Raw genomic sequence first — 22,012 nt, 5'->3', positions numbered from 1 at the left:
ATGTATCATATGTGCGTGTAATTTGTCTGCATATAATTTAATGTTGAATACTCCTCGACACTGCAAGATAGAAGAGCAAAAATAGATAGTATTATTTTATATTTGTTAAAGAGTATTTATATTTATTATTTTAATTTATATTAATGGGGAGTATAATTAAAACTGCCCGGTAGGAAAACACCCAACTTAAATATTTTTTTTTCTCTTTTTCTATAAAAGATAAAATTTCCAAATTTCCTTCAAAATATAGGGCAAATCCTCCTTTGTAACTGTATTTTTTTTTTTTTTTTTTTGCAACAACCCAGATCTAGTAGATTTCGATAAAAAAAGTTGCTGAAAATGAGCATAAACTGCATTTTCAAAAATTATTGTTCTTCCTTCTTTTTCTTGTTACATTTTTCGTAAACAACATAGCGCCTAAAAGTGCGTAGAGGAGTTAGTCCCATGTGTGTAAGGCCGCTCCAAAATTATTAGCGTCATTCGAATCGAAATCTTGTACAAATTTGCATTTTAGAAATCTCGACCTTGTGCCTCATAACGAAGGGAGTTTGCCCCACGCAAGTAAGGCCCTCTCTAAAACTATTATTACTAATATTTTTAATACACTTAGTCCGATTTTGTTAAACTTCAGCTCGAAGAAGTGATTGAAGCTTCCCTTCGTGACTCTTAAGTGCCATCATGCTCTTACACGCACAAAAGGAAAGTACTGCAATCTTTCGAATAATCGACGCGTGTACTGATTTACGTCAATGAATTTGAACCTTTATTTTATTTTTTATTCGAATCAAAATTCATGTGGACATAGCTTTTGTGGATCTCGTCGTCTTTAAAATTACAAATGGAGTTTGCTCCACTTAAGTAAGGCCCGTCTTAATAATCAATAACTACGATCAATTTTGATAAAATTTGGCAGGAAGAAGTGGTTCGGTTTTACTGCGTGACATTATTGCGCCATCCTACTCTTACAGCTGCTAAAGGGAGCTATTGCAATTGTACGTATTTGATGTTTGAACTTCTCTTTGCCTTTAAGGGAGAAGTATTGTAAACGCACCTTAATTTTTCTTTTTCAAGAAAGAATATTTGATCAAGAAGCACACCATTTAACTTAGACTGACTGTAATATCTAATGATCTATAATAATCAAGCTATTAATCACAGGTTAACAAGAAAAACTTTATAAAAAATCAAAAATATTGTGAGGCTAAAAAATTCAAAAACCGTTTTTTAAAAAGTGCTTACACCAACATATATCAATGATTTTGTTCATTTTTTTTAAATGAAAATCGTCCAATTTAAGTTCATTCTCCGATTAAATTGATTGTTACTCTACTTGATGTAGTAGTCAAGCATTAAAAATACGTAATAATTAATTTGGCTTTATATTAAATAATATAGTTTTCTTCAATTACATTCTTAATCTAGGTGTTCTTCCCACAATGTTATATATTTGGAATATAAAATAGATAAGATATGCATATTTTTAGGAGAGCTAATTATTCAAATATTTTACTACAAGTAAAATTAAAGGGACTACATTAAAGTACAATTGAGAAATGAATAATTATTGTTGAATAATTTATTTGTATAATAGCTCTGTATTATTTGTGCTCACGAATACTTTTGTAAGACGAATTCAAGATTCAAATTTTGTTTTAACTCCATGATTCGAATTTCAACAGTAAACAACTCTTAACTTTGTCTTTTTCTACTTTAACGTGCATGACTGAGAATAAAGGGTAAAATAAAGATATATCAGAAGAATCATTTGGAATTGAGTTAAAATAAAGTCCCTATTTATTTATGAAGTTGTAATTTACATTTTATCATTTTTATAACAAAAAAAAATATTATGAGTGAACTGGCCAGCATAAGGATCTAATAAATTCTAAAAAATATTAATGAAAAGTTAATGCAGTAAAATTACTAAAATGATATCAGTGAAGTATTAATGAAATTGGTACATGGTGATTTGTGTACCTTTTGGCGTTTAATCAACCATTATACTTATGTATACTTAACATTTTAAACTGTAAGTTTTTGTTAAGAAGTATTTATATAAGCCTTTTATTTTCTTCAGAATTTAAAAAGTTCCATGGGACTTTAAAACTGTTGCATAGGCGTCTGGTATTTACATATATGCACCATATTAAATTAATCTTTGGTGTATGCAGAATGCCTCTATTCATAAAATGTCTTATTACAATTAGTAAACTGGAAACTGGTTTACAAACAATACTGGATCTATGTAAAAGTTGATTAAATAAAAATCTTGATGTGAACAGAACTCAGGAGGAATTTGACATCGTGCTTCGTTTACTAATAATATTTAGTTGCAGTAAACTTGTACATTAAAGTTAACAAAATATTTTACTGAAAAATTTTTGTTGAATTGCGAGAAAAATTCAATTACGTAACTTGCAGCAGTAGACAGACGTGTGAGTGTTCACACCGGTTATTTTATTTTACAGTTAAGGAATAACTGTATCAATAATTGTCCTTATAAAAAAAAAATAACAATTTGAATGAACAAGTGAGACATCTTTCGATGTAAGTAAGATTGTGAGATATCGTTAAATAAAACAAAAAGTTATTTTTTATTTTTCTTGTCTTTGGTAAGTACCCATTTTTCTGAGTGTTATATTGTACATTAAGGTGTTTGCTGACAGCGGTTATTTTAATAAATAAAAACAAAAAACAAATTTTAATCAAAAGTAATTTGATATTTTGTTTTGATCCAATTTTTTTTTTTGTCAAAATCAATCACACCCGGAAATTTCCTTTTTCTGAATACCTTTTTGCTTTTTAAAAATGGCTCTTACTATTTAATTTATTCTTTATAGATCCTTAATACATATTATAACTTTTATTCGAAACCACTGTAAAGGAAATTCGAATAAAGGATCTTCTGAGGAAGGAGAGGCGTGGTTAGGTTGCCCCCTAGACAAATGTTGCGCAACGTTTTCAAACGGCCGCTCACCAAATTCTATGTGACATTCAGACTGGCACACCACAAATTAAAGTAATTGTCAATTTTTTAGCCGGAGCTTAACGTTCTATTCTACCAAACTGTCGTAGACAGGAAAGGAAGCATAAGCTTCAGTATAAGTTTCAGTAGCACTATATTCTGTTTTATTAAAGCAGAAGTGTTGCAAACATGATTTGGTACTCTTTCCATCAACGCTTTTATGTTTTGGTTTTTTTCATAAACGAGGCGTGCTGCATTATGACCAAAATATATCTATTAGACCCTAGACTCACTTGACCACTTACCGAGTTATTCTGGGCAATTCTAAGTAGGGCAGTCAGGAATCACTACTGGCTGTGCCCACAAACCCTTCTCCACAGTTATCCCCAGACCAAAAAATCAAGTTCTTTAGTTTCAATAATTTTATTTTGCACATTGTCGCCATTTGCTCCTAAATTTTATTTTAAGAATGACGTGTTAAAATTCGGACGAGTTTTAAGAAAATGATAGGACCGGAAGAAAATACGAATTTCCCAAACGTTTTTGATACATTTTCCTGATTTCTTTAAAAAAAAAACAAAAAAAAACCGTTTCAGCTATACCTAGTACTTTATCTACTGAATAATAACTTTTATCCGAGGGTGGCTAGGCTTCACTTTAACGTTATTTTTTACTCACTTGTTCAATACTACCTCCAACTTTATTATTTTGTTTTTTAATTTAAGGATGCCATCGCCTAAGGTCATTGGCCCTATTATCTTACCACCAGAGCCTTCCATACAACGGAAGAAGAGGATTCCAGGCACGATAAATTTCCTTTTAAAAAAACCTGGTAACCACTCTCCAGATATTCTGATGATGGCTCCCCAAAATAACGAAAAATAAGATAGGAAACCGGTAGTCAAAGATGGAAAAAACAGAAACTCCGTACTGGACGCAATCCTGTCATACAATGTGAAAATTGAATAGGTTGCTAAAATTTGTATTTTAAAAGCTTGTTGCTATGTTTATTATTTTTTTTAAATTGATATTAAGGAGGGTACCCTTAGATGCCGTGATACCTTCATAAGTCCCAGTATTATAGTGAATATTTAGTAGTTACTTTCAAAAATTAATTTCAAAGTTCGAAAAAAAATGCGAATTATGTGCACACCCGATTTTATATAATATATATATATATAATTTATTTATTAATTTAAATTTTGGGTAGGGGGGTCTATATCTAAGTTCTCTTTTTCAGATAACTGTACCCACAACCGAGCTGGGAAAGTAAAGGCTAGTAGAGGAAGCTAGCAACTCTGGAAGTAAACCCCGGACCTCCCGATTGCAAGTCAACCTGGCTACCAACTGAGCTAATCCCTTCCCTTTTGTAGTACCAGAATTTTTGTTTCTTAGGTTGGTTTTTAATAAAGTCTATTTTTTTAACTTTTTATATTTGTGTAAAATTTCATTTATGTCAATGAAGACCTTAATTTATTAAATATAATAAGGCTTACACTGCATATTACCAAGATAATTACAAGCCTTAATCTAGCCCAGCTAAAGACCTAAGAAAGTAACTTAAATCTGTACAAGAGCTACAATTCTAGAACATGAGATTATTCTAGGGGCCCAAGAGTAGTTTTGCTAGATTTGGCCACGAACTAATAGTCTTATTCTAGACAGATAGACCGCGCAAGAGAACGGCTCCCACTAGGGACTGAACACGGGCTAATAATGTTCAACATTTGAGTTACTGTTCCCTGACAGTAATTTTAATTTTTATTAGGAATTTATGGGTAGAGAAAATCTATTGGGAAACGATAACTACTAACCTTGTTCTGTTACTACTAGACTAATTTTGATATGTACTAGTTCTACGGCCAGAGCTTAGAAAGCTTAGGAGTAGATTTTCAAGAGTTAGACAAGAACTACTAGGCTTAGTCTAGCCTCCTTCTGACTCTACTACAGTTGCTCTGACCCTTATTAGGGCAGAAATCTAGGGCTAGATTACATTTCCCAGATTTGGACGATAACTACCACGCCTACTAGCCTTATATTGAAACTGCTAGTCTTAAACTATATCTACTCTGGTCTTGCTAAATACAAGGCACGTACATAGCTGTGAATGATACTAGTTCTGCTACAGATACAGGGCATATTTTAAGCCAGGTTTACATTTCTAGAGTTGATAAGATCTATCAGGCTTTTACAGGATATTACTTGGTTAATACTACAGCTTTAAAGAAAAAACCTAGCGGAATATTATTTTTCCTAGCTTTCGACGAAAACTACTGAAGGATTATTCTGGATGTTTCTTCATGGAGTTCATATCCCAAAAACATTTCTAGATTTGGACTAGGACTAACTGAGCTTTACACTAGATAGTAATTGGCTTATACTAGGCTTATTCTAGCTCTGCAAAATAGATTAAGGCAATTATTATGATCTGTACTAGTTCTGATACATTTCTAAGAGTAGTATTTGAAGGTAAGAGTAATACCTAGGCTAATACAAGATAATTCTGATTTACACCAATCCTGTTGGAATATTAGGACAGGAGTCTGAAGCAGAAATATCATTTCTGTATTTGCCAAGAATTATTTAGGCTTAAACTAACTTCCTGCTAGGCTATCAAAATGGTTTAATTCTCCTATTTTTATATAGTAATATTCAGTGCCAAACTTATTCAAAATTTTTAAACCACATACCTCGCCAATTTTTTTTTTTTTGCAAATATTTAAAATAGTCTTACCTTCTTTTGTTGTATTCGTGACAGGCGTTTGTGATGAGTCGTTGTTAGCTGGTGGTGCTGACGGTGCAGTACCATCTTGTGTTGTTGTATCCTCATTTGTCCCTTCCATCGTAAGATTTAAAGGCTGCGGTAATTACTAGGAAATGCTATAGATATTCCACTGAATAACTCTCTCTCAGTTTGTGTGTGTGTGAGCGTGTGACTGTGTGTGTCTATGTGTGCCCGGGGTATCTGAGGGTTGAAAAAAGGGCAAGCGCGCCAGTGAGCACCAAAAAATTAACGGTGCTTAGTTTTTTTAAATGGGTATAGGTGAATTATTATACCTTAGAATCCACACACTTAACACCTTGGTCCAGCTAAAAGGATAAAAGCTGCTGAGTTACCTACTTGTAATTAGGCTTAGTCAGGAATTTTAGCCTTTACGCACTCAAAATCACTCGCGTATAATTTTGTAAAACCCGCACACACGAGCGAGCAAGCACACACACGCACACACACCACACACACATACACTCACACACACATAGAAAAAAATATATGTCAATAACCGTAGACTTCAATAAAGCACTATAACACTGGATAGCATTTAAAAATCTAAAACGAAATGATAATAAATGTAAGACCCCTAAAGTAGAAGGACTGGACTGTGGCAGTTTTGGATTGAAAACTAGCAGAGACCTGGACCAAAGGATGCTGGGGATTTGATCAGAGCCTAGCTGCCAGGCTATACAAGCGCCACCCCACAAACGCTAGCCACCCAGAAATAGGGGGTGGTTCAATACAGACCTCCTTACAAAAGTACCACCCACCACACAGACACAAACACAGTTGGCAGAGACACTGTAATGGTGCAAATACACCTATGTATCTCTTTAAAAAAGCAGTCCACCCTTTAATTTCTGCCCTAATATTTAAAATATGACCAAGTATTTAAAGTTTAAACTAAAATTTCCTTAAAAACTGACTTATATATCACGTCATTTTAGAACAGAATAAGCTTACTAAAGAAAACTTCAAGTAAAATTCGATTAATTAGCTGTAATATTTAAAATACGGTTTAGATATTAAAATTAAATTTAGGACAATGGACTTTAAAATTGCCTTATGGCCCCTTCATCATAGAATTAATGAATTAAGTTAAAAAATATATATATATATATACATTAAACGTAAAACTAACTTAATTTGCCCTAATAATTTGATATGACAATCATTAAATAGGGTGGAATTTAAAATTGCTTAATGGCTCGAGTTATTGTATAATTACTGAAGAAAAATCCTGAAGCAAACGTATTTAATTTGTTGTAATATTTATAAATGACTACGTCCTTTAAATAGGACAAACGTTGCGTTTCAAACAGCTTCATCCAATATTATTGTAGTGCTAAACGAATTTAATAATTTCAAGTAAAACTGATAACTCACATCAGCTTGGTGCCTAAGGCATAAAAGCGCTAATAACCTTAGCAGTTGATGCGCCCGAAAAAAACTGATCATTTAAATGTGCTAATATTTAAAATGCTACTAATTCCTTAAATATGGTACATGTTTCAACACGTCCTAAAACTAAGAAATAGTAATTAAATAGAAAAATATGAGATATTGTTTCTATAAAATTTAATAGAATCTGTAGAAGACGGAAAATGGGCAAAATTTAGTGTAATTTCTAACTTCGTAGTACATCCAAAAATTATGTGTAGAGAACAAGTTGGAAGGGAAATTTCAGTTCAAATGAGAAAATTATTATTGGCAAACAGGAAAATGGAGCAAAAAAACAAAACAAAAAATAGCAAAAGGTAAACAGGAGTTATTATACAATTCGCAGTATGATAAAACGCATCTGAAGAGAAAAAAAGAGTCTACCAATTATGCACAGAAGGGTGTTCAGTGAAACTGACATGCGGTATTTGATTATAAAAGTTTAATGAATTCGGGTTCAAAGGCTATAGAATTAGCGTCGCAAACGTCTTCTAAGCTGGGTTAAGTTGTACGTCCGCTTTGAAAAAATCACTTGAGAACAGAGTAATGGAATCTGGAGTCTAATAAAAAATTTATTACCTATGATTTTAATTTTGGAAAGGAATTTTGTTGGCAGAACTAAAACATCTGAATGGAAGAAATAAAACTGAAAGAAAATCAAAAAACTCCTTTCTCATTTACTCTGCCCAAAAAAATTTTTTGTTTCTCTGTGTTTTAATACTCTTTTTTTGAGAGCTCTATGTATTGTTAAAATAGATTAACTAAGACAGAAAGTGGACCAGTGGCCCAAGAGTCGCCATGAACCATAACGTACCAATAAGACGTAAATGTAAAATCCCGGTAGGTCAGCGCTTAAACGCAAACCTTAAGCTTTCAAAATGCAGTGTGGAGACTCCGTATAGCGTGATACCGTGGGCGTTTCTAACCCAGTTTACAGAACCAAACTCCTGCCATACTCTCCTAATAGCACTGGATTTGGTGCGGTTTTTTTCCTCAGCAAAGCAAAATCTATAATGACCACTGTTGGCCTGTCGATCAGGCTTAGCAGCTTCATTTGTCTTCTTAGCCAGTAGTGCCAATTAGCAAACATACTGTCTGTCAGAGCCCCTCAGCCCTAGAAAGAGTCCATGTATTAACTCTTTCGCATGTCTCTGGCCATTGGTATTGTAGCACAGGCCTCAAATTCAGGACTTTTAGTCTAATTTGGTTACAGGCCTAGGCACGCCTGCAAAACGTTCCTGGCCTATGAGAGGTTTAGCAAACGCACTGTCTGTTAGAGCTCCTAAGCCCTGGCTGAGCAGATTCGCCGTTAACTTTAGAAAGAGTCCATGTATGGAATCTTCCTGTCCAATTAGTCCACCTCCTCATTCCCCACATACCATTGTATCCTGGCTCCCAGAGTGAGCTTACTGTGTATCGTTATCGAAGGTACATTTCTTCTCTTGCTAGAAGCCATCCATCGATGCTAATTCTAGAGCATTTTGCCGGATTCGATAAAACTTTATAAATTAATAATGCTCGCTAGTTTGACTGCACACCCTTCTGCTCATATTGTTAAGCTTATTTAGAAAAAAATAAATGTTAAAAAAATATTTCGTTTAAAAACAAAAATCTTGTTTTTACTTTTGATACGTTTTTTGCATTTTATTATACTTATAGAATGTCTTCCATTCTTTTATAATTTATATTTTAATATTGCTATTTTTTTGCTATTCGATTGTTGTTTTTAGTTTTGTTATTTCAAGTGAAAATTTTTCATGTTGGCAATTATAACGTTTCTCACTTGAATTAAGAAACACCCAGTTCTTAACCCTGTAGGCTCATTTTCTCATAATAATTTTTGACTGCACTAAAGACCATAGATACAACAAAAATAAATAAGGATACCTCTTAATATTTAGAGTTTACAATATTAATCTAGTAAAAGTATGAATTTTTATTATCATTAGATATTGATTACAATATCTTCATATCCCAATAGTCTGCTATATTTTTGAAGTAATTATACAGAACCAAGTAGTTTTTAACCAAAAAAATTTTCATGTTTTTTTTTTTAAACAGCACTGTACGAAAGCGAGAGACCCTAACTGTACGTAGTAGATAGATTATTAGATTAGAACACGGGTAGGGACCTGTTCCACCAAGGCACTACAGCCACAGTGGCTAATTGTACCGTCTCCCTGAATCTCTAGTTAGTAAAGCCTTCCCATTTGGCCAGAACTAATATTTGGAGAAGTTTAATTCAGCTCTATAGTGCTGTATATTTCTACGGTTCTTACAGATTTATGAGAGACAAAATTCCGAAGTAATAAATGAATGAATTTCCATTACTACCTTCTCGAGTTTTCTGTAATTGTAAACATCAGGTACACCACACGGACCCATCGTTAATCAGATCTCGCTTGAAGGCAACCTAACGTTGCCAAAAATATCAAAACCAAACATCACTGTCAGAAAGTAAATTTGAATTTGGAACTTTTAAAATCATCTCGCGTAGACAGTAGAATGACCACATCCACATCGCCCAAAACTGTCCGTTCATTCTAGTAACAGACGTTCACCGCCAGGTTTTTCACATTGCAAAAAGTAATGAAATTCTCAATAAAGTTTCCACGGTAGCACCGGGGCTTGGTTTGACCGGTGACCACGACTCATCCAAGCGGTAAAAGCGCTCATTTAGCTGTCTAGCACACCCTTACCTCAATAATCTGCTAGTAAACTATCGCCGCACACAATAAGCTGTTTTATAACCACAGAGTATATTCCATGACATAATCTCTTGGTGAGATCTCACTGAAAATGTATAATACAGATGTTTAAATAAGTCACCACGATAGCCGAGAGGTTGGAGGCGAGACACTCAAAGCCAAGAAGTATTGTAAGACTAGGTTCGATTCCCGACTAGGTCTTCATTTTATTTAATGGTTTAATATAAAAAATTTATAGTATGTTTGCATAGTATGTTGTACAAAGTATGTTTGCTAGTCGCCTCCGTCCACAAAGCCTAACTTGGTAGTTGGACGTAAAGTGCCTGAAAATTTAGGCATTACTTTACTTTATTAACTTAAAAGAAGCTTAAAATTTGGTAGTATAAATTCTAAGTTTCAAAAAAAAAAAAAGATTACCTAAACTGTGGCAGGATAAAATCAAGTAGGCATTCGAGCTAGACTTTTTACTTTACTTTAATCCTAGTAAAGGTTACTGCGAGCTGGCCAAATTTTCGAAGATAAGTATTTACTGGAAATACATGTTTTGGACACCACTGAATTATGTAAAAATTTGCGCACAGTATATAGAAACAGAATATAAAAAACTAAAAATCTCAGGAAGTACATTCTATTGTCGTTTCGGATAATAAGGTTTTGACCGAAATTCGTCAACCGCAAGAGCCCATTTTAACAAATGTGGAACGATTTTCATCAATTATTTTTTGCCCTGCTAAAGTCTACCATTTTTATTTGAAACATTTGCTAACAACAGCAACAACGGAAAATTACTTTAGGATTCTCAAGTCAAGGAACTCATACTCAAGTATATAGTATAGTTTTACAAGCTATATGAAATTAAAGGAGCGCTAAAAGTAATGATAAACTTCAAAAATTTACAAGAAATCGGTAAACCCTGGAAATTTGACCTTATAGAATAAGTTTCTGAATTTTCGAAATTTTCTTTTAAAAAAACTGCTTCCGACAGTTTTCATAAGAATGAGTAGTGTCACTAGACATATTTCCTTTCCTACACGTTCAATTTACGGCATTACTTTCTACTTACAAAATTAAAATATTCTGCTCAAATTCCAGCGATGAAAAACTAGCGTGCACGGATGTGCGAACTTCCAGAAGAGTTTTCACTTTTCTCAAATATGCTCCTGCATCTGAAGTCTTAAACTGAGACATTAATCACTCATTCGAAAGGCATATAACTTTTGTTTGGAACGTTTTTCCCAGGAAAATTAATTATTGTGTAATTCCGCGAGGCGGGTAGGGGTAGACTTTCTTCTAAAGTGTCATTTCATGAATTGTATGGTACTACCACCCAAGTAATATTGGTGGAAATTAAATATTTTGAAGAAATTCTGGGTTTAAAGAGAGTTTCTTGACTGGAAGAGTAAATTTCTTGAAAGTTCCTTTTTTAGCTTTCAGATATTGTCTAATTGTCTACCGAAGCCAGCTAGAATTAAGTAACTTCGAAAAAACATGTGATTGAAGTAGACTTAGTTTTTCTTCAATTCGCTACAGTAACTTAACAAGAAAATCATCTATCTAGGTCTAGACATTCTAGTCTGACAGCTTTGCGTGTGATGTCGAGATGATTGCTACCTTTCAAGATAGCCTTTACAATGTCTCATTTTGTTCATTTAGATATATATGATAAAATAAAAGACGAACAGAAAAATTTTGCGAACAAAGGGATCAGAGAACACCTAGCCATCACGTACATTTATTTCATATAAGGAGTTGGCTGCACCATGATCTATTCGCTATCTTTTAAGAGTACAGGCAACCAGATATTGCTTTAGTGTATATGCGCAGGAGGGAGCTACCTGAAACGATTTAGGCCAGGCAGAAAAGGTCGATGCAAGATGTGCATTTTAAAGGTTAAGATTTCCAGATGATGTAACAGACCGTTCATCTTAGAAATACTAAGTAGGTTGGAGAATGCTGAAAGAGGGGTAGAGAGAGAGATGAGAGGGAATAGGGTAGAGCCAACGATGAGATGAATATCCTGGTGAAAGAGAGCGTATACACGGACTTAAATACTTTGATTGTTTGTCTGGGAGATTTGGGCAATATTCTGAGGGATCTTTTAGGGTATCTCATATCGAGAATTAACGGTGCGCGCAATTAATCCTGATATAAGACAGTTTTCTCAGGCTGTAACAGCCTGCGCACGGATGGCTGGAGTTTATTCTGAGCCGATCGTGCCTGTAAAAAAAGAGTAATTCCAGATTCTTTATTCAACTATATACTTTATTTATTTCGCTTGTAAACAAAAGACCGTGGCAGAATCCTAGCTTCAATCTTCATTTCTTGTCTTAATATCAAGAAAAACAATATCAGAAAAATATCGTAAGAACTAATTAACATAATATGAGAATAAACTCTCTAACTTCGTGTTAATTATCAAAATCTTCGACTAGAAGTACCATTTTACTGAACGGATTTTCTAGTTTCTTGATTAGGGCTCGAACTATTTCGTTTCAACTTCTTATACCTACAACATTAAATTTCGTTTTTTTCCTTAAGTTTAGAACATATACCCAGCAAGATGCATTTTAGGGCAGTTCTGTAAAAAGAAGGGGTGGATTAGACTCCTCTACAACTCAGGTGCCGCAGTAACATAATCGCGGTATATTTTACTGTACAAATCTATTAGTACTTTGGGCTTGGGAGAAGATTATCTCCGGTTCAGGACTAGCATCGTCAAGTTGAGAATTATTTGCCAATTGACACTTTTCTTTAAGAATAAAATTAGATGCTATTTTCGTAATAGGTCCTCTATAATAAATTGTGCACATTGTTGAATACGATTCATCTTTATTGGTGTCTGATTCATCCAAACTAGAGAAATTATTGCCAATTTCAGTTACTTATTATTTATTTTAGCCAAGCTTTCTACTAGGGACCAGGTCATCCACATGGCTTAAATTGGTTAATTACAATTTCTCATTAGTTCGATTGCATAATTTAAAACTGTACTAGCTCATTTTTTGAAGACCTAAAAGAGTAGTAGCCTTAAAAGTTAGTAAAAGCTAGCAATTATGTCAAAAAATGTTAAAAGTACAGTTTTAAATTACAGTGAGTCCGATATTAGAGTTGTCTCTCAGAAGAAGTTTTACTGTATAATATTGGAACGTAATTATACCCTAATACCTCGGACTATTCGAACTAAATTAACAACCTTACGCTACTATACCTGAATAAAAAAGTTGTTTAGAACGATGCAACGAAGAATAACTTGAGTATTTAAAATAATAACAATAATAAAATTTACTGAACAGATTATTTAAAGAGTTATTGACATATGTTCTATAGATGGTTAGATTTGAAGCATATATAAATTTTCACTGTGGATAATGATCTTAAAAAAGTAGGTTTGGCTGAAAAAAAAAAGTTTTTCAAGTAGTTTCTGTAAATTTTGCACTGCAAATTTATTTTTAATTTGAAAACCAATAAGAAGAACAATTTAAAATTTTAAAATAAAAAAAAATCAGTCTCAAACATAGGTTTAGTATGTTGCAGAATTTGAAAATGATCGAAACGGTATGTAAAATTATTGTATAAAAAGTTGAAATGTATACTTAGACTAGAGAAAGGTTTTCTTTAAAATAAAACCTCTTTATGGACTAGTAAAATTTGCCATAATATTTAAATATTGCTGAGTCACAAACTTACTGCAGAAAACTTACGAGTAAAACTAGCTTAATTTGGCAAACATTATTACCAACTCTTTGAATAGGGCAAATGTTGCCTTAAAAATAGTCTTATGACCCAATTTATTGTAATAAATAAATGAGACAGAATTTCAAAAATTGTTTATTTGTAATCACTTGAGATACATAAAATTAGCTTTAAGTACACACTGCGTGCTGCTAAAAAAATTTGTGTGGTTGAGAAACCTAAGCTGATTTGAGAAAAGATTAAAAATCCAACAATGAAAAAACAAAAATGGCACCACCAAGCTAAGAAGTCACAATCAAATAAAAAGCTGCTAGAGTTGTTGGAGATCTATGAATCTGGTTCAAAATTCTGTTATGGGTTTTAAAGAGTTTTTCAAACGAACCAAAGATGGGGTAACTGAATAGCGTCCATTTCCTGGCTCGTGGGTTTATCAATGAATTGCTTAACACTTCTTCCGCACCATTACCGATTTTTAACCTTACATAAAAATTTAAAAATACAGAATAAATGGAAAGAGATGTTTGGAGTATTTTTGAGGGGAGTGACCTTAACTTCTAGGTAATTCGCGCTCCTTATCTATTAACCACTGGAGCTAATTCGACAAGAACTGGAATACTCAACGGTACTCAACGAGTTTTACTTTTAAAGAGTGACAGGAGTACTTAGTATGAAATTTAAGGATCGTGGTGCAGAGTTTTCACCTTAATAGGCTGTGTCACCACAATGCGAACTTCTTTTCTTTTTAGGAAAAAAAAAAACAGCAAAGCCTAGGAATGGCATCAGCGAGGGATCCAACAACCCCAGAAGAATAGCTTCTAACACTATAACATTTATAAAAAATTAATCAAATATTGATTTTTTTATTCAAGTCCAAAACTTTTGATTTTTTGCCCTCGCTCTCTAATACGTCCTTTCAATAAGAAAGAGATCTGGATCTAGCTCACCAATTTCACTTTCTTAGGATTGGCTTCAAAAGAATACGAAACCATTTCTTAAAAGTTCTGTTTTGTAAGAAATGAAACCAAAAAATTGTCATATTTTTTTCAGCACATTCAAAAAACATCTATGAATACAAAACAACCACAATGTAGCTTGAGCCTCACCATGAGTCGCATCAGAAAACAACGCATCAAATAAACTAAAGAAGTGTCTGGCAGAAATTTGTGCTCCAAGTATACAACAGATTCCACAGCCAAATTCCAAAAAAATAATCCACACAAAAATTGATTTCCTTCAAACAAACAAACAAATCGAATCAAAAAATAATAAATAAATAAAATAAATAACACAAGACAGATAATACAGAAAATTCCAAGGAGATCTTAGAAAATATCTGGAAAGCAAGAATCCAGCAATAACACTGACCAGTTTGCAAGGCAGTGTGGTGGTAGGTTCTTACTCTTCAACTAGACAGTTATTCACTGGCCCAGAATTGCTTACTTCGCAAGTGCTATGACTAGATGTGTGGCCAGTAAATGGGCCTTTATGGCAAGTGTGCGTGGCAATGTGTCTGTGCGTTAATAGGGCAACTTTACAAATGCACTGTGGTTAAGAGTGATCCATACTTCAAGGAATAAGAAAAAAGGCTAGTGTAGTCCACAGAAAAATACGGCTGTGCATTCTAGGCCATTCTGTAGCTGCATATTGAGTTAATGACCAAGATTGCAAACACAAGGAATCTGGATTGCCTTAGTTTAGTGGCTAGCAAACAACTCTGTGCCGAGTGAGAAAGGCTCAGTAGGATAAGTTAAAGGCTCTTAATTTAGAAGTCTCTGAGAAGAAGCAATCCAATCTTCACGATTCTTACTTCGCCTATTTTTAGATCTCCAAGGAATCTCCCTTGCAAAAGTAAATCCAAATTAACCTTAAGTACCAAAGCTTCAAACAGTAGCATTATAAACCCAAAAATATCGAAAAGTCAATCCTGAAATGCACCAAAAATGTCCCAACACCAGATATACATTAAAACAGAAAACATCCTTGTTAACCAAAGTATTCCCACACAGTAAGAAAGTAAAATTTGAGTTAGTCACATAACATATATCATGCAATCCATTGTAAATCTATAAATGCTAACCAAATATATCATTCTGTCTCACAGAAGCCTAACAAAGTGTTTAGTGTAACTCTAATCAATGTTCCTTAAACTAGTTTCGAATTTATTAGTTAAGAGGTGATTTAGTTATTAAGCTCGCACTTCTCTGGAATCTAGGATATGATTACATGTTCTGTCTGAGAAAAAATTGGGACCACATTCAAAGGTTTGAACAGTCCTAAAAAGAGTATTTACACTGCTCTATCAATGCTTTTCAAACAGGTCGAGTTTATGGAAATTAGAGATTTAGTAGTGAAATGAAATTTCTCTGACTACAGCAAATGGTTGCATGTTTTATACGAGAAGGAATTTTGACCACATTCAAACGTCTGAACTGTCCTTAAAGGAGTGTCCAATCCAGCTCTACCAATGTTCCTCCAAACTGGTGGAGTTAATAGTAAGTAAAAATTTATTAGTGGTCACTATTTTATAGACTACATCATATGTTTTATCTAAAAGAACCACATTCAGACGTCTGAACGGTCCGAAAGAGTATTTACACCATCTCTATCTAACTGGTTGGGTTTATAGTAAGTAGTGTCACACTTCTCTGAACTACAGCACATAGTCACATGTTTTGTATGAGAAGGAACTGAGACCACATTCATAGTCTGAAAAAGATACTAAGAGTGTTTAGTCAAGCTACAGCAATATTACACGTACTGGTAGAGTATTTATGGTAGTCCTCAAGCTCATTTTGTAAAGAGATATCCCAAATCACCAATTCTGTCCCATAATAATGGCTTAGTTAAGCAGAAAGAATTTGCATTACCCATTGCACCTTAAACGATTTAAGAATTATTTTAACCAAACTTGGGATAAGGTAGAATGCAAATCCTTTCATCTATTTTGGATATGACCAAAATTGTCATAGACGATTTCATTCGCATTCAGATAATGGTAGACAAATATTTAGTTTCGACATACCTGATCTATAGCAAGATGGACTGCAACTTGAGGGTTCCTCGTTACGATCATGCTTTTTCAGCATTGCATCACCTGAAAAGGGCCAAAAAGCAGAATGCGCCTATAATTTTGAAGTAGAACAAAGTGCCTATGTCTATGGATCTACGATAATATATTAAGTAGTTTCCACCAAAAGCCCTATATTTGTTTTGGATTGGACGTATCGCACCCTTTCTTTGTCCCTTGTCTAAATGAGAATGAACAACGTCTGCATGGCGCAAAAATTAGCCCAAAGGGACGTCAAATGTTCTTAAGAATTAACCTTTTGATTGGTACCTGACATGTTCAAGATCTGAGATTCATGAATAATTCCTTGGAAATGGGACAAGACGCAAATGTTATTCAATTAAGAAGATACATTTCCCCACGGCAATAATAAGGGTATCCCTGAAATATTTTCTGAGTAAAATATTTATACCCAGATACTTAGCAACAGATTGTCGGATTGGGTGGAATATGACTTTTTATTCCATTTATCTCTTAATTGAAACCACAATAACTTTCGTAGGGTAGAAGTTGCAGTTATATACTAATTGTTCAACAAGATGTAAACAAATAAATACATACAATAATGGGATGTATAAAAAAAATTATAATGGCCGATCTTCAATAGAAAAACATATTTTATGCCCTTTTATGAATATTGTATTACTGCTGGTTTATTGTGAACGACAGTAGAAAGCTAGCATTCTGCCAGCAGTGACAACCGAAAGAAAATGTGCTAAGTACCTAAAGTGTAATATTCGGATTAAGCAATTCAGATTGAAAAAAAGGGGTTATTCACAAATCAAAAATTTTTTTAACTATTTATTAAGCTTCTTTTTGGAAATATAGACACCCGTTTTCAAAACTTGAACCCACCCATCTTTGAGTCAATAGTTCCATGGCCTTTTCTATACCACTATACCTATAATTTGCAGAGAAAATACTAAAAAAGAAATTAAATATTCGTAAAAAATGGAATGTACAAAGGAGTAAACATAGGAAACCAGGCAGTAAGTTAGTCAAGGGGATGATCAAAATATAAATATGATAGTGAGCACGTTTGGGTGACGCGTGCGGCGTTGTCATCTCGAAGGAGTACTTCATACAAAACTTCCTTACCAATAAAAAGCCATTAGTTTCAGGATGCAGCTTGGCTAAGTCCATCATTTCAGCGACAAGTTACAATCTTAATAAGCACATCTCAATGGTAGAAGCTTGCTGAGTTTCACATTTCCTATTACAACAGCCCTACTGTTATTCTTAAAAGTCCAACGCTGAGAATTTCTCATCAAATCGATAGATTGCCTTCATCAAAAGAGATTCAGGACTTCTAAAATACTTTTTGAATCAAGTATCCTACTTCCTACACAGACAGTCGATTTTTTATTATCCGTCCTCCCTACCTTCCGAGGCAAATACTATTTTTACAGCAAGTATCAGGGCGATCCATTCGGTCACGTTATTTTTGTCCTAACAAACGGGCGGCGCAACCCTTCCAGTTGTTTACTTAACCAGTTCAGAGTTCTGAGGCTGCAAGTCTATGAATCTAAATTGAAATAGCCCATGCATTTATTGTCTTTATGCACGCCATTCCGATGAGTTTCTTTTTCAATAAGAGACTGACTCTCCGTTTTTAATTTACTGAAAATGTTACCATCTACGGTTCCGAGATTCAGAAAAAAATCCCACCAGATATTTACATATTTCAGATTCTCTTAAACTTAGGATATACTGCCGTGCAACTCAACATCAATTCCTCCGGACATAATGCTTTGTCAAAGTCATTCTGATTTATTCACTGAAGGTTGAAACTAAAGCATAAATATTCTTTTATTGCACTTGTGAATTGGCGTACAATTTGAAATCATCGTAGTAAAAACCAAGGAGATTTTTGGTTCTCTAACGCCATTCAGCGTGAGCCCATGACTAGATTTATGTAACATCAAAATTAGAGGATTCATTACCAAGCAAAACAAAAAAGACGCAAAGACTATCATCGTGAAATGTAATCTTTATAGGCCTGGCAGAATGGTATCATTTTCTTCACCGACTATTCTCCAGGTAAATTACTTTCTTCAAGAAATTAATAATTCTGTTGCCAACATTATCAATCTCCAGATCCCTTAATAGACCTCACAGTTAGCCAAGAGGTGATTTTAATTAGATGCCCGACGTTCAACTCGTGGAAGGAGAAACGTGGCTGTGATTGCACTAAATTGGATGATATAATGACTAGGCAATGACTGCTTGACAACGTAAATACCCGCCTAAAAGCTAAAAAAGCAGCGCCTAAAAAATCAACCCAGCTTTACAGACAAAGTAAATGAATTTCTCAAAAAATACAAGCTGGAAGGAGGCTGACGGAAGCTCTTGCCGAAACTGACAATTATGAACCCAAAATTCTCCAAGCTGAAGGACGCCTTAAGCTGATAGAAAATGTATCTCAGAGGAGCAATACTCCTGACTACGGTATAAGAACTTCAGTGAAAAAAAAAAAAAGAATGTATCCCCCTTTACACCACATTTACACCTACGGTGCTGCATTCAATGCAGGTGGAGACGCTGGGGTGGGTGTATTCAGCGCAAATTTTCTCATCTGCAAGTCTGACGGCTGGTTAGCAACGACTTTTTAGGGGGAAATCGCCGTTGGAGCCTTGGACCTCAAGCAGTCCCGAGAGAAACAATAAATTAATTAATATTATTTTATTTATTAATTAATAAACTGAGAGAAACAAAAATTTTTCCGATGTATTATATTAGCGTCCTATTGAATATTTAAATATTTTTTTAAGGTGAGTAGATGATTAAATTATATAAATTAAAGTGACATTTGTAATCAGATTAAGGGCCTTATTTATTTAATTAACAAGATATTCTTCCTTTTAAAATTTTCTTTATTGTTAGAAACTTTCAGCTCTCAGGGGTTATTCTTTTTCATTTCGCAAATGGCCTCATAGAATGTAGAAACGCATTAATTTTGAGGATCGTGAAACATCTGCAGAAGAAAAGCCATAATTTTTTTTATACAACTCATTACTGATTTTTTTTACCCAAAAAATAATACTTACAAACTTGTTCATCATCTGAGGAATACAGTTCAGCTCTCTTCAAACGTTTCTCGGACATTTTTTTGCTGCACCAAAATTAGTGTTTTATTTATGATTTTTTCCTCCTCAATAATCATCAAATGTATTTTCAATAAAAAAGTCTTTTTTAGCACTGAAACATAAAACAAAATATTTTTTTAAAAATGTAACATAATATTTTAAAAATGTATAAACATTAATTAAGTTTTGTTTTAAAGCCCCCCCAGTTAAATCCCCCCTCAAACGCTCGCTACTGTGGCGCTTAAAATCGCTTAAATATTTTATGTAAAATCGTATTTTTCTTCAGACTAAAGTAACACTTTTCGGAGCATGTTTATAACAGGGCAATTCTTCGAGAGTCCTCAGCTGCACATAAGAAGTTTATCGGTTATCAAGTACTTCGAGGAAATTTCATAGGTAGTGTCATAATCCGAATGTGCACTGACTACCAAAACAAGGTCTTGCGGACATTCAGACACACGGGTGAGCGGTAGAGAGCCTGGCTCTGGATAATCTTATGTCCTCAACCTTTTATGACACTACAAAATATGTCACAAGTGCATCAAAGCACAGGTGCATAACATTTAGATTAGATTAGATTAGAACAGATAAGAGAGACGGGTACTGTACCCCAGGCAATTTAGATAAAGTGGTTTATTGTATTAACTCTTGTTGGACTAGAAGAATAGAGAAAATTGTAGGGGATATTTCAGAAAATAGGGAATAACTGAAAAATCACTAAGTAAAGTTGTATTCACAGACAACAATAGTAATTCACTCGTTTTTTTATATATAAGTAAATAGCAGATGTTATTTCAAAAAAGTGTATATTTTTTCTAATAAGAACCTTTTTTAAAAAAAGTTTGAGAAGATTCAACTTTCCTACTTTTAATGCGCAACAGTATGAATAATGTGTAAATAAATAAATAAATGCTTCAATATTTGAATGACATGTGTTTCTATCTTATCGGTTGAAGTTTAGTTTTATTTTTAATATTTATTTTACACTTTTTCCTCTTAATTCACTACTTAAGAATACATATTTCATCCTTTTAAATATTGTTTGATTATTGCCATTGCCTCCGTCCAATGGATATTGTCTCTAACTTCTATATATATAATAAATTATTTATAATTTCTTTCTCTTCCCTCATTAGAAAGAGGGAAAGTATTGCGAACTGGTCAAATTTTCGATATCGAGTTTGGAAATCACTTGAGTCCGAAATACTTTTATTTAAAAAAAAAAAATTATTTCAAATTTTGATATTTTTTTATTTTTATCTCTCAATGATACCTTCTCTTATCATAAAGGGCAAAATGATATCATTTTATGGATAACTATACGTTCTTTCGATTGGTGTAATTAAATTTGCTAAGGCTTTTAACCCATCGGGAGTTAATGCCGTTAATTTGAAAGATTAAAAAAATGGTCGAATGATCGCTTTCTCAAAAACTATATATTTATACCACTGCAAAAAGATTTCAGCCTGAAAAATTATTCCGTTTCGGTTAAATAAGAGACTGTGTCAACAACTCGTAAAGCCCTAAAAAGGTCAAACACTCTCGTAAATACGTGTTGAAAAATTTTAATTTTAAGCTTCTCTCTGACCCAATTTTAATGCTGTTTTCACAGCACTTTTCGCTAGCAAAGATACCTAAGGGTAAAAGATCATGTAAGGTTCTAATAACAGTAAATAAAAAGCCTATATTTCTTGCAATAAGCTCAATAGGTGTGTAAAAAAGCCATTCGTGAACTAGTGTAAGAGTAAAAAAACGAACGAACTTCTCTTACACCCTAGTATTATATGAATAAAAAAAATGTACATACCTTTAGGACCAATACTCTTGTTAGTAACTTTCCGTTATTCCTTTAAATAATTTCTTTATAACACTTTTGTAACATTTATTCTAAATTTAGGCACTGCAAATTTTTTTTTTTTTACTTCATTAATTACATTAAATAAAAATAGTAATACTCAAGGTTATTTATAAATATAGAAATTTTAAGTTATTTAGTTGCCTAAATATGTAGTCTTAAATTTTAGGGCATTAATTTTTGCTAGAAACCCTATTTAAAACTGGATCTCATCAGTTTTATGAAAATGATTGTATTTTTCGGGTGAATTTTTTTAAATACGAAAAAACAAAAACAAAAAAAAATTACCTTTTGAAGAATTAAATATACCTAGTAAATATTAATAAAAATCAAAATTAGGTAAATAAAAACAAAAAATATTATGAAAGTGTAACCTCAACATTGGCCCAAATAATAAATAAAATACAGACTAGGTTAGCGTGACT

General features: G+C 33.4%; 1 protein-coding gene across 4 annotated transcripts in view; it reads right to left on the bottom strand.

Moving 5' to 3' along the window:
* Nucleotides 1-22,012, bottom strand: part of kcc (solute carrier family 12 member kcc) — a 42,359-nt gene extending 20,347 nt beyond the window's left edge. For 2 of the 4 annotated variants that reach the window (XM_074143097.1, XM_074143100.1), the window contains exons 1-4: nt 21,876-22,012; nt 21,540-21,632; nt 19,694-19,844; nt 16,602-16,673 (exon numbers count right to left, since the gene is read on the bottom strand). In XM_074143097.1, coding sequence (XP_073999198.1) covers nt 16,602-16,673; nt 19,694-19,751 — 130 coding nt within the window. In that variant the 5' untranslated portion in view covers nt 19,752-19,844; nt 21,540-21,632; nt 21,876-22,012. Of the gene's footprint in view, nt 1-5,699; nt 6,787-16,601; nt 16,674-19,693; nt 19,845-21,539; nt 21,633-21,875 lie in introns of those variants that run through there. The other 2 variants (XM_074143099.1, XM_074143098.1) reach the window with 2 other exon arrangements.

Source organism: Rhodnius prolixus, unplaced genomic scaffold (genome assembly GCF_049639745.1).
Source record: "Rhodnius prolixus isolate KJV_2025 unplaced genomic scaffold, Rpr scaffold_12, whole genome shotgun sequence".
NCBI lineage: Eukaryota > Metazoa > Arthropoda > Insecta > Hemiptera > Reduviidae > Rhodnius > Rhodnius prolixus.
This window is presented reverse-complemented; position numbering and strand designations above follow the sequence as displayed.